Genomic DNA, 20,777 nt, shown 5'->3' on the forward strand with positions numbered 1-20,777 from the left:
TTTAATTTTTATAATATATATATATTTATTTTTATTTATACCTCGATTTCAGAGTAACTAAAATTAACAATATAATAAGTTCAAAATCCAGGCACTTGTCTTTCTAAAAAAACAAAGTTTTAAATTAGGGTAATAGGTAATAAATGATTTGTTTACTTGAGAGGTACTTTATATACATACCTATAAAATATTAAAATATTTACGCATATACGTACAACGTAAGTATATGGCGCGAATAATTCATTTCTATGTTCAATAAAATAAAGCTTAAAAACGTTTTAATACATTGTACGAACTACGACAAACAAAAACACAAATTTTCCAAAATCGTTTTCATATCTTCGCCTGTGTAATTTTAATTAAATATATATTTTAAAATAAATGATAATTAATGTCATTGCTTCTTTTTCTCCTAAAGAAAATAACAGGCATTACTAAATTTTAATTCCGACGTTTCGGCATTTATGACCATCATCAACCTCATTCGTTTAATACAGCCTTGTATTGCAAAAAGTTGACACCATCATTCGCCAAGAGTCAACAAAAGAAGAAGAAGAAGCTGAGTGACGACACTTGTCAAAAATGTCAATGACATATAGCAAAATGTCACTTCCTACTTTGGCAAAGTCAACAAAAAGCCCATTTTCAATAATAATATTCATTCTCCAGTATAATTTCTAATTATAGTGCCGCAATACCCGATGATATAGTGCGAAAGTGGGCCCCGCTATCTTTAAACCCTTCCGCGTTCCACATTAACCCCCCCGATAAGATGTGCAACGCGTTAATATGTGCTTTATTAAACTCCATCGATTTTTACATAAGTGCCATGTACTTTAAAAATATGTGTAACAAAAGAACTATGTATTGTCAGTGATATCGTATCACTTTTAAACGCTCCTTATCAGAACCTACAAAAACACAAACAAACCAACGAGACGTAAATTCATTAATGGCAGCAGCATCCTTGAAGCGAAGTCGTTCCAGGCGCCGCATAGCAGCGGTTTCCTTTTTATCGAATATTTCATTGGACGGCAGTTATAAGGACACCAGGTTGGCTCTGCTGCCTAGAAATGGGGCTATCACCAAGCCACCTTTTCCCTGTGGAGATTTTATTATCGAGGAAGGTAATGACGAAAGTTTCAATGAGTTAGAATCTGATACTTTAAGCAGAAAGAAGGCACCAAGTACAGCATCGAATAATGATGACAACTCGGACTCTGATAGCATTGTAACACCTTTGAAGGGGGAAATCGAAGAGAGTGCTAAGAAGAGAATTTTTAGGGACAGGTATGTATATTTTAAATTTTATATAAATAATAATTATTGGAGCAAACCAGTTATGATTCAAGGTAAATAATATGTACTTATTTTATCTAAATACCAAGGTAATATATTTTGCATTTTAAGAGGATAAATATAAGCAAACAAAACCATTATGGTATCCTGTTTGCTAAATCATTATTTGTGGTTGAATTTATTTAACAAAAGGATTATTTATCGACTTGCTTACATCATAGTTGCTTGCAACACCAAAACATAGATAACCACCATAGATTATAATAATAGAAAACTCATATATAATAAAATTGTTGTTCTCAATAATATCTAATATTTATAGCATAAATATCTAATACTCACTCAATTTTTCTTTCCCTCCTTTGTCCTTCTCGTTTTTCTTTCTTTTAAATTAAGCTTCAAATAAAATTTTATTTTAAAAAAATAAAGGGAAATTAAAGGATTGTATCTTTAAAGGGAGGTAGGAACACAGGGTCACTCTCTTCTCACCAACTGAGCTGTCAAGGCATTTTTATATAATATTCACACAGGAGGCCCTAAATAAAAGGAAAAAAACACTGGTAAACCAAGAAGCAGGAAAATTATCTATTATTTTACTTAATTTACTTATGGGTTTTTTAAATAATTAAGATTAATATCATCATATTTTCTGCAAGAACAGTTTGGGTTATCTAAAATTTTTATTTTATGAAAATTGGCCAGGAATCTGCCATGATTAAACTTGAATGTACTAATTAGTGATATATTTGCTCTATTTATTACTAGGGTTTTGCCAGTATATTTTTTCATTATACTGGGTGTATGAGAACTGCCCAAATATTTCGCAATTATTTTTCCATCTCTCATGTAAAATATCTTTAATTTTACGTACACTGTTCACTAATTATTATTAACAATTTTATCAACTTTATTGTTTCCTGCTATATCCCTTTACCCTAATAAGGTTAATATTAAAGGAAGGGTTATTTGATAGTAAACACCTAGTAGTACTTATGTAATGATTGGGAATTGATTCCTTTCCGTAACCAAAACTTTCCATCTTTTACAATACATCACATTACATACTTTTACAATGAAAGAGAATCAGTATTAGTATATTATTGTATCAATTGGATATCATCCATTTTAGTGCATTATATATGGCAACTAAATATTCCCTCTGATGGTGATTGTTCCAGACTTTTTACCAATACACTGGGATGAGGGGATGAATAGATTGGTCCTAGATATATTTACAGCTTTATATTGTAATCTGTCAATTTTTAATAATTTACAAGTTGTTCCATAAAAAATAGATCCATAATCAATTATCAAGTGGACAAAGGATCTATAAAATATTAGGTATATTTCTTAATAGGCGCCCCAAAATACTCAAGACATTTGTTGAAGTAAATTTATGCCTTTCTCTGTTTTTTTTATTATATTATTAATATGTTCCATCTAGAACAATTTTTTATCAAAAATAACACCTAATTATTTGTACCTATGTAATACTGCAAAATTTATTTTGTTTAATGCAATGTTATAAATTTGCGGTGATCTTTTTCTTGACTTATCTGATATATCACTAATGCTAATTTATAGATTAGCAAGCAGTAGTGATTCAGAAAAAAGAAGCACTGGCAAATTTCAAAAGAGATTGCCGCATCAAGTATCAACATGTAGTGATTTAGAGAAGCAAACTCAGGGTAGCAGTTCTGAAAGTTTGGAACCAGTGAGGCTCAGGGGTAGTCCATCCCCCGCTCTATTACAAGATCCCCCCAAAAGAAAAGTAAGGATATTAAAACCCAATGAGCATACCAGATTTGGGGACGAAAGAATTTTGATGGTTACTGCCAAGCATGTCCCTTTTATGGTTTGTTCCTTTATCCCTTACGCTAAATCTAAGTCAGACTTTAAAAGGGAAGAGAAGAGAAAAAGAACCACTTCTGGCACAAGACCTTTGTCATCAATTGGTGATGGTTTGGACCCATTTGATTCCTTGGGTATAGAAAAGACTTCCGAAGGCCAAGTATGGTTTTTCTTTATAATTCTGGCTTAGATAATAATTATGAATAATTATAGGAAGTTTCTTTTGGGTATTTATTGACTCCCACACATCGGGAAGCTCAAGCAAGGCGCACCAACACCATTGATGACCCTACTGAGCAAGCAAGTGTTACCAAGAAACCAAGACATGTTGTTGCCAGGTAAAAAAAATGTTTTTTCATATTTATTTATTTTCAACGTTTGTAACATTTTAAAGATTACACAAAGTACTTGTTCTAAGAAAGATTTTCTTATGAACGAAAGTTTTAAAGTTTAGTTTTTTATTGCAGGACAAAGGTTATAACATGGCAGCCAGAGCATAAATGGTAACTAAATACATTTGGGTTTTTGTGCTTGACTAACATGTGTAGTAGAGAATTTGGTTTTACTAATGTTTTCTTTAATTTTCCCTCCTATTTGATTATCATGGTTTCTTGATGTGTAATGGTTGTAGTCTTGAAAAGGTTGTCCAAAAGCTCTTTAAGTGAAATGAAAAAAAAAATTTGGTTTTGTATGGTAGATGCATCATTTATGTCCATAGAAGTCTGTTAGAAATTGTATGTCTTAAAATTTCTTCATCCAGTATTTTTTTTCCAAAGTAAAAAAGTCTGTATAGTTTCCTTAAATTACTTTGTACATTTTATACTTGATTTTATATTAAAGCTGGTTTTATTAATATTATATGGCAGGCAATTGAAAAATTGTTTAATTATAAATTATGCTATTATCAAGCTGATATTAGTGTATTGAAACAGCTCATCCATCATTAAATTTTATGGATTTTTAACAAGAAAACTGATATCAATTAGAAGTATTACCTCCAAGTGCTCCATTTAGATAACTTCTACTTGAGGACTACAATTTACATTTCTATGTTCTATCTAATATTAAAAAACAACCTAAAACTAACAAAAAAATCACATAATCCACCACTTCCAATTAAACTAACCTACAATCTCTTGAATTCTCTTGATCTTTCCATTCTAGGTGTTTCTCATACGAACCCTCAGGTTCTCAACGTGCCACGGCCCCAGTGATTTCTCACTCACCTCCAGACAAAGAAGAACCGACCGGAAGTCTCGCTTATCACCCCCATCTCCTAGACGATCCGGAACTAATAGCCGGAAAACACCGGACCTTGTTGACTTTCGCCTCCTACATGACTTCAGTGATCGACTACGTAAAACCGTCCGATTTGAAAAAAGAAATAAACGACAAGTTCAAGGCCAAGTTTCCCCATATACAGCTCACCTTAAGCAAATTGAGAAGGTAGTTGTGTGTCCCTTTTTGGTTGTAATTGCTGCATATTGGGTCCCTTAGTATTAGGGAGAGAAGCTGGAGGTTTTCATGAAACTGTGTCACTTTTTTAGAAAATCCTAATGCAAATTTAGATAAAAATATCACAAAAATAGGTAGTACAAAAATTTATAGGTATCCTTAATAATCCATATAAAAAACTTTATAATTTATAAAATTACATATTCCACAAATACACTTATAAAAAATACACTAACATAAATGACACACTACATATTTTTGCTCTAAATTAAAATTTATGCCTCAATCAAATCAAATTGTATAGATAAAACAACTCAGTAAACTAGTAAAAGTAAAAGTGACTTGCAACAAAACTGCTCAATACATATTCGCATATATACTTTTATTATTCAACATTAAAAGAGAAAAAACATTTAATTATAATTTTTTTGTCATTGAACCAGTTTCATGATATACAGATCGTGTTTTCGTTCGTTACTTATAGGAAACCGCATAGAGGCGAAATTCGTCGAAAAACGTCGCGCGTGTACGAGTGCCTGCGACAGAGCACCGTCCCGGCCGGCCTGAGGACGGGATTAGTAAACATCTGACTTTCGTGGGAGCTGCGTCGTTTGGCGACAAAATATTACGCGAAAATCCAGGCATTTTTAAAATATTTATTCTAATGCGGGTTTTACAGACATGACAATGTGTAAAAACCGCATAGAACTGTAATCTTAAAATGTTTAATATGTTTGCATAATGAAAATTAAAGCATTATTCTAATAAAAAATAAAATATCAACTCTGATAAAAATATAATAAAAAATCAGAAATAAAACTCTAATAAACAAACTTAACAACATATCAGTTTTCAAATAAAAGGCTCAAATAAACCGCCTTCTTTCGCTAAACAAAAACCTAACCTATCGTAAAAGCTATTTCGCACCTCCAAAAGAGTTTCAGATAAAATGGAATTGGCACCTTCGACAATTTCATTTCGCAACCCCTCTAAATTTATTGGCCTACTAAATTCATGCTTGTAAATGGTCTGCTTAAGGTAACCCCACAGATAAAAGTCATTTGGAGACAAATCCGGAGATCTAGGAGGCCATTTAATATCGCCAGTCCCTCTAATAAGGCGGTTAGGAAAAGTATTTGTTGAAAATTCTTTTACCCTAGCCGGGTTATGAGCAGGACAGCCATCTTGCTGAAAATAAACCGATCCCAGGTCTACATCAGGTAGGATCTGAATGGCAGGAAGAACTTGGTTTTGCAGCAACAGCAACTCAAAGTACTTTTGGGCGTTTAAAGTGCCATCAATAAAAAATGGCCCTATAACATTGTCGCCCAAAATACCTGGCCAAACATTCAATTTCTGAGGATACTGGGTACGAAACTGAAAACTTCTGTGCTCGTTTTCCTGAGACCAATAACGAACAATGGAAGCATTGTGTTTGCCATGATGTAATGGAAAAGAAGATTCATCAGAAAACAAAATATTTTTTAAAAAATATTCGTTTTGATTTGCCTTTGCCATCATGGTTTCAGAAAATTCCATTTTTCTCCAATGGTCTTCAGGAAATATTTCTTGAGTTTTTGAATACTTGAAACATTTGTACCCATATTTTTTCCAGATACGAGCAACAGTTTTATTGCTCATTCCCAGTTCCTCTCGCAACACTTCTAGTGGACCGTGTCGAATCAAGTTCTAGGGTACTGCAAACCATTTCTTCCCGCCGTTCTAATATATCCTGGACCGACCACTTCAACAGGTGGTTCTTGACGTTTTGTGTGGCATTTTTTACAATCTTGATGACAAAAAGATGTCTCAAAAATTTGTAACCACATTTAAAACCGTTTTTGCACAAGGAATCGGTCTATTCTCAAATGTCACTGAAAACAAATCTCTACATTGTACTGCCGAATTGCCTCCATAAAACCATTTAATTAGTTGAACTCTTTCGGAAGGGGTATAAACAGCCATAGTGAAAAAAACACGAAAATAACGCTTAAAAATTATTAATGCAACGTGCAGTAATACAGCAAAGTGAGGTCTGCTGACTCCCGGTTCAAAAAATAAAAACGAAAAATTCCGCCGCCTGCAAGCCGCAACCAAGCGGTGTCGCCATTATTTTGGGTAATACGTAGCTCACGATAACACGATCTGTATATGGGCTTTTTCTTGGCCAAGTTGTTGTCAAGAGCAAAATTAAAAGCTGATCTGAAGCATCAATTTGATTCATGCATACAAATTCAATTTATTAAATCATAATTACACAGTTATAAGTTATTATAATAGTAAAATCCAAATTATGTAGTTATATTTTTCTAGTGCAAGCATCTGTGTGGGAAGAAATGAATAAAAGTACAATTTCCATTTTTTTTGATCAACTTATTTTTAAGAATTTAATAGGAGTTTCTTCTGAATAATTTTTAAAATACTGACAGGTAATAAAATATTTAAGATGATAAAGGCAAGTGCAATGTTAGGTTAAAACAAGTTAAACTTATTAAGATCGTTCACAATATAGTGCTTCACCATTCTAGTAAATTTTTTACTTTTGATGTTTCTGATGTGCCTAAGTAATAAATTATAGAATTTTGGCACTAAAAATTTAATGGATCTCTTTCCGAACTCACTATAGCATATGGGAAAAATCAGTTGTTTATCTTCATTAGATCTAGTGCTTTGGCTGTGATTTATTGGATATCTAATTTTCTATTAACGAACAGTTATACAAAATAAAGTTCTTATATTTATATAGGTTTCATTATAAATTTTTTGAGTAGGGTATAAACATGGTTTTTTAAGACTTATTTTATTGAGCATTATCTGGAGAGGACTTAAAGAGTTGTGATACATACTGCCCCAGAGTAATATTCCAGATCTTAGTATTGATTCCACTAAAGTTTCGTATATGGTTATAAGCATACTTCTGTTCAAAATATTTCTAATGGCATGAAATTTGTAAACTAGAAAATGTAGTTTTTTTGTTTTTGTTAAATGTACTTTTTATTAAATATCATTTGTTTTGTTTATGCTTTTGTTAAATCTCATCTCACTCTTCAATCTCAAGTTACTGCCGATGATGATTCCCAAATACTTTACATTTGATGCTTCATGAATTTTATCTGATAGATTTTGAATATCTAAGTATGAAAATAATGGTCGCTTTATTCTAGTCTTTGAAAATGCAATGTAGTTAGTTTTTTGGTCATTTAAGGTTAACTTGTTTACATCAAGCCATTTTTTTAAAAGCATGATTCCTATTTGAGCACTCTGTTTTTCACAGGATTTAACAGCCTTCTTGTATAAATTTATAGATGTAATATCATAGCATAATCTTAAGCAATATCAGAACTTCAATTAGGAGTACTAATTAAGTTATAGGCTTTTTTGCCTTGAAAAGGAATATTTTTCATACATTATTTTAGTAAGAAAAAAAAACATTATTTTTGCAATCAAAATGTAATGGCGGTTCTATTTGGAAAATACTTGCTTTGAGTCACCTCTTCTGGAATATGACATTTATTTTTACTTTTTGTCTTAACTTATAAAAGGCCTAAAAGACGATATCACCCTTAAAAATTAAAATTATTCATTTTAAGCCTGTATCTCAGATATTATAATTTTTTTTGTAACGTTGGGTTAATACAAAAGTTACACAGGGAAGAAAATTTATTCAATTTCATGAAAAAAGAGAAATATTACTAGAAATTGCTAGGTAAAATCTTAATTTTATTTATTTCAGGCAGTTAAGAAACGAAATTAATTGAATTTTATGGAAAAGACAAGAAATGGCCATAAATTGCTTGTAAAATCATAATTTTTATTCATTCCAGGCAGTTGAGAAACAAAATTAATTGAATTGTCTGAAAAAGGCAAAAAATGACAAAATGATCGTAAATTGCTTGGAAAATCATAATTTTTTTTTATTCCAGGCAGTTAAAGAAAAACTATAAAGTGATACTAGGAACTTCCATTCAAAGCTTAATTTTATTTATTCCAGGCAATTAAAGAATAAAATTAATTGAATTGCCAGGAAAAGGCAAAAAATTATCATAAATTCCTTGAAAAATCATAACTTAATTTATTACTGGCAATTGAGAAACAAAGTTAATTGAATTGCCTGGAAAAGGAAAAAAATTAACATATATTCCTGGGAAAACCATTATTTCTATTTATCCCAGGCCGTTCAATGAAAAAATAGAAAATATTAATAGAAACTTCCAGATAAATGTTTAATTTTATTTATTCCAGGCAGTTAGGGAACAAAATTAATTTAATTGCTTGGAAAAGTCAAAAATTATTATATATTACTTGGAAAAATTATAATTTTATATATCTCAGGTGGTTGAGGAAGATAATGTATTTAATTTTCTGAAAAAAAAGTTACTATAGTCATCGCGGCGAACAGACAGAGTAATAAAGGTGCGTTAATAACCATTATTTCGATCTACCCGTTTTTGACCGGGTTAGACTACCGGAGTTTGCTTGTATTTTGGTCTGACTAAATATTTTTTTTATGTAAGGAGGTATACTAAGAAATTTTTACAATAAGTAATGGTTTATTAAGGAATAAACAATTTTTTTATGAAGCCAGAAAGAAAAGCTCTTAAATAAAATTAAAATGTATTTTGGTTTTAAAACGGAAGGTACCTGATCAAGAATTTTTCCGACTCCTTATGATACGATTACCTAAGCTATACTCTTACCTTAGTAGAGTGGATTTTTTCACGTTTTATCTATATTTATAATGCTTTGCTTTTTAGCAGCAGTAAAATGTTTACGAGGTCGCTTTTTGGGGGGTGACAACATTGTAAGGAACATTAGCCACAATTAACTGCAAAATTATGAACTTAAATCATAACCCATTCCGCTCGACTAAATATCTAAGCATCTCAGGCCAAAAGGAACCACCCCTTGCGCATAAAGCGGGCGTGAGCACTCTATCTGTTCGGCGAGGCGACTATATTATAGAAACTGTCAGAAAAAAGCCTAATTTTCTTTATTCCAGGCAGTTAAGAAACGAATTTAATTGAATTGTCTGGAAAAGGTAAAAAATTACAAAATTATCATAGATTGCTTGGAAGACCATAATTTTTATTTATTCCATATTTCTTGAGGACAAAAATGGAAAATATTAATAGAAACTGCATGAAAAAAAAGCTTTATTTATATTTTATATATTTATTCCAGGCAATTGATAAACAAAATTCAATTGCTTGGAAAAGGCGAAAAATGATCGTGAAAACACAGCACAAGGTTTCATTTTATATGCGAGCAATTACAACCAAAGTACAACCGTAATGTATACAATAACTGTTGCACCTTTTAACAATTAATCATGAATTTTCCAGCATCAAGAGGGAAATGAAAAAAATCGTAAAACACGAGTGCAACATCGACCTGTTAACGGTCGCCCAAGCGTACGTCTACTTCGAGAAACTAATTTTAGGCGGCCTGATTAACAAACAAAACCGGAAATTGTGCGCCGGTGCCAGCCTGATGTTATCGGCCAAACTGAACGACGTCAAAGGGGATCAACTGAAGCTCCTCATTGAAAAAACCGAAAATACTTTCAGGGTAAACCGCAAGGAGTTGATAGCGTTCGAAGTGGCCGTTTTGGTCGCGTTGGAGTTCGGTTTGCACGTGCCCACTTGGGAAGTTTATCCCCATTATCAGCGGCTGTTGTGCGACTCATGACCCTTGCCCGAACCCTCCGCGGGGGTGTCTTGTATGAACTTGCCAATACCGTTTGCCAAACGCATTATGTTTTAAAGATCTTTTTTTAACTATCCCATGGAGTGTTTGTGTTTTTTTAACGTTTAAAAACCGGAAAATATGTACAGGGTGTTCCGAGAAAAAGTATGCACATAAGGCTTTTGAATTTTTTGTGAAACTTAAAGTTGTGATTACTTTAAGAGGATCTTTAATTCTCTCACTTTAAACCCCTTAGGGATCTCAACTGTTATTGATTCCTATAAAATCAAAACTCGATATATCAAGTCAGGTTTTTGTTGCTAACAAACCAATTTGTCAGACTCATCAGAAACTAAGCACAGTGGTTTCGTCGTATTTGGTTGTAAGAAAGGAAAAACCTACCATTTTAAAAATACCAAATTACTCTACGCACTTAAAATGACTTTATGGTTAAAAAAAAACCGTCAAAACAAACATTTGTTGACAATTAAGGGTAAGAAAATTTAAAAAAACCAAATCTCCACTGTATATACATACATGATTTTTTTTCTTACCCTTAATAATATGACACTCCACCCTGAAGAATACCTCAACTCTCTAATTGTTGACACATTATAAATTAATGTCAAATAAACCTCAATTAAACTTTACACACTCTGGAAAGTGTGTAAAGTGAGTACTTAACGCACGATAGTAGAAAAAAATATTTATTTCCAAAAGATCGGCAAAAGGGAGCATATAAACGACACTTGTTTGTACAGAGTGGTCCAAATTCCATCCTCATCATTGGGGTCTCGAAAACCGTAAGAGATAAAAGGTCGGTTAAATTATGGCAAAGTTGGTAAATTTCGAATAGTTCCGGAAAAAAACGAAATCTGGAAAAATCTTTTTTATTTTTTATGACGTTGTTTAAAAATCTTATAATAAAATAAATAACACTTTGTTAAGGACACTTTTTCTCCTCTACAAGATGACGTTTTTGTGACACTAGTACGAAGTTTATCAACGATGAATTTTCCCGACAGATGGCTCCATAACTTACTACTACTTTATATATATTTACTTTATTTATATACTACTTTATATATGCGAATACTTGAGCATATATAAAGCATATTATATAATTTCGCAGCTGTCTGAAAAGATAACATAATTATTACATAATAAAATTACAGTGCAATTCTCTTAAAACTAAAAATTGTTTATAGTTATTATGTATACTAAACTCTTCCTGATCAATCATTTGAAAGGTGTATTAGAAGAGCGCCAACCACCTAGAGTAAAGGTTCAGAAACTGTTTTCGATCAGGCGTAGGCAAGAAACAAGGTATATATTTTTTTAACAATGACCGTTTATAACAATCCTAACTAAATTTAAATAAAATATATCAATGATCCACTTAACCCATTAACGCCCAAATTATTTTTTTTTTGAAAATCATTGGAAAAATAGTCTTGCCATGTTATTTTAGATAATTTTTAGCCAAAAAAAAAATTTAAAAATTTTTTTTGTTTTTTAGTTTTTCCAAAACAAGATGATCTATAAATAGATCGCTGGGCAAATAATTGAATTTTTTTTTATAAAAAAATATGTTTTTTATTACTGTAAAATTGTACAATATCTAATTTTTGCGGTGATATTTTACAAAACAAGTGGTGCAAAGAGTAATGTTACATTTTTTGCAGTAAGTAAGTGGGCGACTTTTACAAGAAGTGTATTGGCATCTTCTTTGATTGGTTCTCTTTTCCAAAAAATGCCCCTTGGTTGATGGTAAGCTCAGGGGTCTACCTTTCATAATACTTCGTCCATGACCAAGCTTGAGGTAGGTTACTGCAATCTCGCGCCTAAAATCTTTTAAATTTATTGATTTCTTCCCATTGATTCTTTGGTAAAGCTGCAACGAATTTATTACTGCCATATCTATCATCCTTGTGAATAAACTCCTGTACCACTTTTTGCCTCGGATGGCGATGCTATGCTTCTCCAAAAGCCTGTCATGGTGATCCACTCCTCCCATGTATTTATTGTAGTTGTAAACTACAATAAATACATGGTTGGGAAACTGGCATGCGAGCTTTTTCCTTCCTATTCCAGCGTGGAACTGAGGCTACTGGCTCTACGTGATCAAAATTAGTGGCCATTGAAACACACTTATTTGATGTATTTCATTTTTGATGTCGAATCTAAAATCATATGATCCACGAGGCATTTTTTCCAGTTCCTTGGTTGATTGTAATGGACACTGGGCAGTCCGATTTTCCCTTATCGTGCCAGTAGCTCTAAATTTAAATTCTTTTAGCTTGTGAAATAGCCTATGACTACTAAAAAAATTATCGAAGTAGACGGAGTAGCTTTTCGGATTTTCCATAATTGATAGCATTTCTACAACTACCCTGGTACCCAAAGGCTCTTTTTAGTGATTTTCTTCTTTTCCAGCATAAAGTGAAAAATAAAAGCAATATCCGTCTTCGCCACACATTGCCCATAGTTTATAGCCAAAACGGATTGGCTTGGCTCTAATGAATTGTTTTAACGAGTGCCGACCATAATACCTAACAATCATTTCATCAATTGACAGATTTCCTTGAAAAATTTCGAATTTTTTAAAATTATTATTATTAACTTTTTCAAATAATGGTCGTATTTTAAAATATTTATCATTTGTGTTGTCTTTAGCTTTAGTATTGTCGACAAAATGAATACATGATTTTATTTCCAAGTAGGCATTTCTACTCATAACATTTTTCACGATTGATTGGCCCAAATCGTCTTCATCGGACCAGTAATCTCTTTCAGAGGGTGAAGTATGATAGCCACTAAATATCAAGAAACCAATAAAAATCCTTATATCATCTTTTGATATTATAAATCCATGTCGATTCGTAACTGCATAGTTAGTAGTTTGTTCCCTTATCATGCTGTAAATTTCATCATCGAAAAAGTGTTCAAATATGTTTACCGCAGAGAAGTCTTTCAATGTAGCTTTCATATCATTCTCAGCTTGTAAAAAATCCTGTTCGGCTGTTTGAAGATTATATTTAGGGTCAGTTTTGATCCATTTAGTTTCAAATTTTTGTGGTTTTTCAATTTTTGCTTTTTTTTTCTCAGGGAGTAGACGTGGCAATGGTAAGTTATCTTCTTCCTCGATTTCGTCATCTTCATTTGTCTGTATTTCTACATAACCAGTAATATCTTCTAAGATAGGAATTCCAGTTTCTTCATCGTTAAATACTTCCTCATCGGTTAGCTCATCAACATCGGGTGGCAACGCTACTATGTCCGCATCTATTTGCTCTGAGTACAGGTACTGCACTGCATCTTCTAGATTTTTAAATATATTAGGTTTGCTCATTTTTATATCTAAAATAAAAAAAAATCTTACATTAATATAAGTTATAAGTATTTTTTAGAAATTAAATTAAAAAAAAATCTCTGTTTATCCCAGCGACCTATTTATAGATCACCATAAAAATCAGTGTTATAAAAAGTTTAAAAAAATAGAAACATGCAACAATAACCATTTAGCTACATTTATTAAACCCCTCCTAATAGAAATATAATACATAATTTACCTTACATACATGAAGCAACAACCAAAAGCATAGGTAAAACGAAGTAGCCATCGTAACCAATTTTTTTTTAATTAAAATTTATCTAATTCAGCAGTATTTTCATTTTCTAAAAGCATTGTACGAACTTTTTTCGTAAAACTTCTTTAACAATTACTTTTCAATTCAAACAATTTGTATAGAAATTATATTGGAGAGTCTGACCCCGCTGTGTTAGAGGTGTTTCTGGCCTATTTATCATTGCTTTTAATAGATTATTTCGTTTAATTATTGTATTGTGAGAATGATTTACTACGTCATACTGATCTATATTTTTATAGACAAATATATTTCTTTTTGGCCTGATGGCGATCGCTAATATTATTAGACTCTTTATAAAGAAATTCTGTTGGATATTGAAATTTGTTTGCCATATATACTTTTCAAAATTTTCTTTCGAATAATTTCTAATTTAATTAGTATATTTTTAGCGCATCACCCTAACAATAACAACAAGATTTCCTTAACAATTTATGATTCAAAAAGACTAAAATATATCACCCACAATTGCGGAATACTTAGTATTTCCTTAAGTCTCTTAAATTTAAATATTAGACCCCTTATTTTTTGCCCCAAACAATCAACCCGATAATCGTCTTGTAAGTGATAGATAGTCACTAATTCCCAAGTACTACTAAAATGATCTATCTATCATGAAATCTATATACTACTAAAATGATTAGTGGTATATAGATTTATACAGACTTTATTAAAAAAGTCTATGTATTAAGTATGAATCATTCTTCGAGCAAACTTGATTAGTATGTGCGTGCTATGGTAATATATTATCTGCCTTTACCCCCAAAAGATTCCTTAAAGCTGCCTATTTTATACTTTTACCATTTTCAAAAGAAATGAAAATGCTTTGGTCATATATCTAATTTTTAGGTAAAAAATGCGTCAGTTCAGTTTTTCTTTGCATTAAGCGTTAGCATATTGTGTTCCGTCCAGTTTACCATCTTAGGGACCAGGGCTTTGCAATCCATGTTAGAGCTGCGGACTCCGTCAGTTAAATTTGAATTTATTTATTTAAGTGCTGTATCTCGTATTCCAACTTTTTCTAATTTATGTAAAAGAAATCTTGTGTTCTACCGTTTCAAACACTCGGCTAAAGTCAAAGAAACAAAAACTAAGTACATAGTTTACTCTATCATACAGTTCACTTTCTGTGTTTTTATTTTATCAAAAAACCACGTTGAGCAATGTTAAATTATTTTGTCAAAATTTAAAATTTTCTTGTACAACGCATTTATCATAAAAATTTTCGCTTTTTCGCACAAAAAACTTCATATTTTATTAATTTTTTAACTTAAAAAGGAACGATAAAGATGGAACTGCCTATATGGGGTAACCTAAGAATGCATTAGATTTTAATATAATTATGACCATCTGTGGTAAGACAGGGCAAGGTGAGACAATATGACAACGTCCTTTGAAGGAATAAAAACTTATAGCTCCGATAAAAATAATTTTTTGTAATTGTTTTTTAGGTAGATCTATTTTCTCAATAAGAGAATAGAGTTTAATCAGGTGGTTGATTTGTCTTTTTCTGTGGGGTTCTCAATATATATACCTTTAATAATAAACGTCTTTATTGATGAATGTATACAAGTATACGAAGTTTAACTCAAAAAGTTACTATTCTTACTCTGTATTAAAAATGAGTATTTTATTTAAAGCAATTACAAACATTTTGGTTTAGCTCACTCCTTTTTCTCACCAATTCTAACAGTCGAGTTTTCTTCTTCTATAGGGCTCAAATATTAAATGAGACAGTTTTTGCTTTATTGTCTTAACCTTTCATAAGTTAGTACTATGAATCGAAAGTTATGTCAACTGTCAACTATTCTTGACAGATATTGTCATTAACTGCTAGCAGAAAACTATGAAGATGTAATTCTGGCACGAGAGTTGCAATATAAGGTAACTGAAAATGAGTTATTATACCCTACATGTTTCGATTTTAAATATGCTCATCCTCAGGGGTTCAGAATTAGAGTCTATGAAGCCAGCTGCTCAACTAATGGCTAAAATTGATTGACTTGAAGGTTCAAACAATTTGATTGAAATTTAATTAATGGTGGCAGAATAACATTTAATTGGGTTGAGTCATTATTACTCTAATTCTAAACCCCTGAAACTATAAACTTATAAAAAGTAAAGAAGATTCATAGTATAGGTGATGATTTCTGACGAGTGTGCAGTTCATACGAAAATGTTAAAAATTTCACAAGAAAACTAGGTGCTTATCTCTGGTTGGAGCACCCTGTATATGAAAATATGTCAATTTACTGATTTTATTACATTTTTATGGGAATTTTCTTTATCGAGAAATTTAGTGAGCTTTATATACTTAGTAAGCTTTTAGTTTAGGATGTACTTAGATTGAAGGTACTTAAGTAACCGCTTAAATGCAAAACTTTGCATTTACGTGGAGACTGATATTAAACTAAAAATGTCCTATTAGTCTACTTATTACTAGTGACTATGCCTTTTACTATCTACAATCGGAGAATTTTATGGAATTTTCGGCCCAGTGAATTTATTTTATTCTAAGGAGATGGATTTTTATATTATTAAATGTACAGATAATTTTATTCGATAATTATGTTTTTATGTTTATAACATCTTTTTGTTTAAGTTTGGATTTATTGAAAATAAATGTTATTTAAATGATTAGTAATTTTTAATTTTATTCCAGGCATTTCAAGTCTGCTCCAGACTTTTGGGGTAATTTCCAAATTCATTCCAGGAATTTGAGTTACTTTCCTAGTATTAGACTTTGGCATTAATCGTCAACTTTATACCAGAAATTTAAAGTAATATATGTAATTTGATTCAGATATTTGAAATGATCTTTTGAAATCAAATTTCTCGAATAAAATTAAAAATTACTCTGAAATATGTAAGAAATGACTTAAAGTTCCTGAGGGAACTTCACAAGACCGTGAATGTCTGGCATAAAAATGGAAAATTACACTAAAAATCTAGAATATAATTTTTGGAGTAATATTTAGTTTCATTTCAGGAATTAAAACTGAAAAAGCTTTTGAGCTACAAGAATCATTAATCGATCAAATTGTTTTCTGAAACATTCTCTACATCCTGGTGTAAATAGTTTTCTTCTGAGGTGACACATAAATAGACCTAACGCGAAAAGTTTTTAAGTTACAAGAAACGTTAATATATCAAATTGTTCTGTGAAAGATTTTCTAATCTTTCACTCCTGACTTAAGCGGTGCCCAGAATCATTTTAAAATATCCTCAAGAAAATTGAATTGGAAAATTCCTGCATTTTAGGGTGAAGATTTCAAAAAAATACCCCAAGTAGTCACTCAGGGATGCTTAAATATAAGCAAAATTTAATGGTTGATATATTTTATTAGTTAGCTTAGGCATAGATTGGTTTTGAATTTGAGAAATGGCGGGAAAGTTCAGGGCCGAGCCTAGGGTATTTGCCGCCCGGGTGTAAGAGCTAATTTTGCCGCCCCTTCTGCAGTGATTTTTATAAAAAGTGTTTTAAAAAATGCTCTTACCAAAGTACAACATTTAAAAGAAAGGGTGTAATAAAAAAATCATATTGAATTAAATTCCAAACACACATATATTAATCAATATTATCTATACAAAAAATATACATAAAAGCATATATTATTTACTTATATAAGTATTTCTATATTAATATGTAATTACATCGATATAAACACCTAAGGAAAATACATTTTACTAACATACTAATTTAAAGAAATTAAAAAAAAGTAATTAGAACCCTGGTTTAAATGCTAACATTTACTTTTCTTGCCTTTTTATATGCGAATTCCCTAATTAGGTCGGTAACATCTAAATTAGAAACAATGTCTTCCTCAACACTTATTATTGATAAATTTGATAGTCTTGATTGGCTCATTGTGGATCTTAAGTAGTTTTTTATTAATTTTAGTTTGGAAAATGAGCGTTCTCCATGAGCTACAGTGACTGGCATTGTTAAACATATTCTTAAAGATACTAATAAATTTGGAAATATACCTTTCAAATCGTTAGCAACCAGATATATTAATATTTCTTTGGCCGAGAAAATATTTCTATCATTATCAATCCCCATGCCAAGCTCCCGACTGGCCACCCTAACAGCAAAACAACCCGCAGATACCCTATTGCTGAGACTCCGTATATGGTCCTCAAACTTAAGTTCCTTGTCAATCGCCAGACCCAAAAACTTATTGTTAGAATAAGGCGGGACAGGGCAGTTAGCAATAAGAATATTATCAAGACTACGGTTATTTGTAAAACAAATTAGTTTGGTCTTCTCTGGATTTAATGATAGTAAATTTGCCCTGAACCACTCATATATAAGTTGAAGATCAGCCAACATGGCTATTCTCAAAGAGTCGGTATCATACCCATGCCAGAAAACGGTGAGAAGAGCTTCCGCAGCAGAACCTCGTGACTGACGCAGTCGAAGGCTTTCGACAAGTCACAAAACAGCAGCGGAAACTCCACCACCGTTAATCTGACAGTAGATCAGACAATAGACATCATCATTGCGTCATTTGTGTTTTTATTTTCTTGAAAGCCAAACTGAGAACAACTAAGAATAATCTTTGATTTTAAATAGGACATCACACGTTTTTTAACCAATTTTTCAATAATCTTTGAAAGTGTGGACAGAAGGGATATTGGTCTAAAGTTTGATGGTTCAGCGAGGCTGCCCGTCTTATGAATTGGGATAACCTTAGCAGATTTTAGGCAAGCGGGAAAGGTGCCCATAACCCATGATGCATTTATAGCTTCAATAAGGACACTCAGAGAGATGTCCGGCATGTTCAGGAGTATTTTGGCAGATAGGCCATCCTCCCCGGCTGAGTTTTTGTTTTTTATAGAAGTTAATACCTCCTTAAGCTCAACCAAGTCTGTAGGTATAAAGAAAAATGATCCTTGAATACTGATGCTTGATAAATAAGTAAGTGGATCTGTTGTTGGGAAACCCAAATCTTTATGGATTTTATCAGCAATTCCAATAAAAAAGTCATTTATATGACTAGCAGAACATTCAGGGACTGCCATGGAATAATTGCTGTATGATTGACGGATATCATTAACAATCTTCCAGCATTCTTTAGACTTGTTTGTGGCCTTATTTAGGCAATTTGAGTAGAAGGATCTTTTGGCGATTTTTATTAGTCGCCGATACAAAGACCTATAAGAGTTAAAATATTGATGAAAAGCCGGGCAATTCGTGAACTTTCTTAATGTGTGAAGGGATCTCACATTTCTACATGAAGTTTTTTCTTTTTTGGTCTAATTTTCACCATGGGAAAAGAGATATCAAAGAGGTTTATCAATTTCCGGTGGAAACACGACAATGGATCCGTCGAATTCAACACGCTTTCCCATTGAGCAGCCACACACGAGTCATGGAATCTGTCGTAGTACCGCCTGCTGAAAATTCGACCGTAGGAGCACTCAGCAGTTTTGGGGCAATTCAATATAGATTATCATCAAATATAGATTATTATTATTATAGCAGCGATTCGGGGAACAATGCTCGGTTTCATTAAACATTGTATTCTGTTGGTGCCTTAATTATAAGTTTTAAATTTTATAAATTCTTGTTATTCATAATTTTTTTTTCATTACATTTTATTTTATTTTTCGGATATTTTGCCGCCCCAAATGAGCGCAGCTCGGATGCGGCGCACCCCTTGCACCCCCGGCACGGCTCGGTCCTGGGAAAATTACCAATTAAAATGATATGTATGTATAATTTCACAGATAGAAATCTGTAAATTATTGAATGCGTCCCATTTCTTGGATCACAGGTCACCATATATTATTATTTTATTTTTAACGTTCATAACATTTTAAAAATTACACAAAGTACTTATTCTAAGAGTTCCTTACAAATTAGCTAGTTTTAAACCTAAATCTACTAAGGTTAAATGTAGTAAAGTGCCCACAATCCTTATTTAAATTCATTGATATTCTATTTATCGCCCTAAATAACAAATACCAGATTCGACAGTTAGGTATATGAAGAAGAAGATGATTACCAATCTGTTGAACAGCAACATTAAGGCCAAATAAAGACAAAAAATTACGGCTTCTTATAAATCCATTGAGTATATCAAAAGTAAAACAGGCATCATAGTATTCTGTTTTTACTAAGCTCAGGTATATTAAGATATTCGTTTGTTCAACATCACGTGAAATACTTATATTACATATTTAAATAGCTGGTGTTATATATCGGTGTTGTATGCTAGACGGTTTGCATATGCCTCATAATGCCTGATCCGACCGGAGATATGGACTAAGTTTTTACGGCGAATATATTATTATTCTATCACCAAAAGATGGCCGCCAGAAAAATGTGACTTCACCTAGCCAAGAGAAGTTTTGATGCAGTTTTCGATTCACGAGACCATAAAGGGAAACATCAACGGTATTTGTCAATACAACACCAATATTCATGGAAGTTGTATCCGGTTAATAAATGTCTGACTGACAGCCTTTAAAACTTGATTAAAGGTTTTAACTTTTTTAGGGAAATCGAAACAAAATCGGAATCGAATCTTCTGTGTAGTTTTTCAGTTCAGATACGTTCTTTATGCAGGGCAAACTCTTTCCTACTGTTATGTTAATTGGTGTACAAATGAAAATCACCATAAATTTTCCTTTATAAGGTTGGCTATGTTGCAAACAGCAACTAGAACCGCGGAGTTGCCAAGTTATAAGGGGAAAAGCTGTCAGACTATTTCTTAGGTTATTATGTAAATGTGTACCTTATAGTGCTGCTTTCTAGTTTAAGTTTTGTCTTTAAAATCTGGTAATAAATATTGTACTTCAAGATCAATTACTAAAGATTAATTATTGAATCTT

At 31.9% G+C, this 20,777-nt stretch overlaps 1 protein-coding gene across 2 annotated transcripts; it reads left to right on the forward strand.

Annotated features, from left to right (window-relative positions):
* Nucleotides 1–591: 591 nt before the first annotated feature.
* LOC126743675 (CDK5 and ABL1 enzyme substrate 2) lies at nt 592–16,574 on the forward strand. 2 transcript variants are annotated; one of them, XM_050450877.1, is made up of 6 exons: nt 593–1,290; nt 2,884–3,310; nt 3,364–3,488; nt 3,618–3,653; nt 4,315–4,596; nt 9,948–16,574. In XM_050450877.1, the coding sequence occupies exons 1-6, from the start codon at nt 953–955 to the stop codon at nt 10,291–10,293; spliced, it is 1,554 nt and encodes a 517-aa protein (XP_050306834.1). In that variant the 5' UTR covers nt 593–952; the 3' UTR covers nt 10,294–16,574. The 2 variants fall into 2 exon arrangements, with proteins under 2 accessions (XP_050306835.1, XP_050306834.1); XM_050450878.1 differs by lacking the exon at nt 3,618–3,653 and having other exon boundaries at nt 592–1,290.
* The last annotated feature ends 4,203 nt before the right edge of the window (nt 16,575–20,777 follow it).

Source organism: Anthonomus grandis, chromosome 13 (assembly GCF_022605725.1).
Source record: "Anthonomus grandis grandis chromosome 13, icAntGran1.3, whole genome shotgun sequence".
NCBI lineage: Eukaryota > Metazoa > Arthropoda > Insecta > Coleoptera > Curculionidae > Anthonomus > Anthonomus grandis.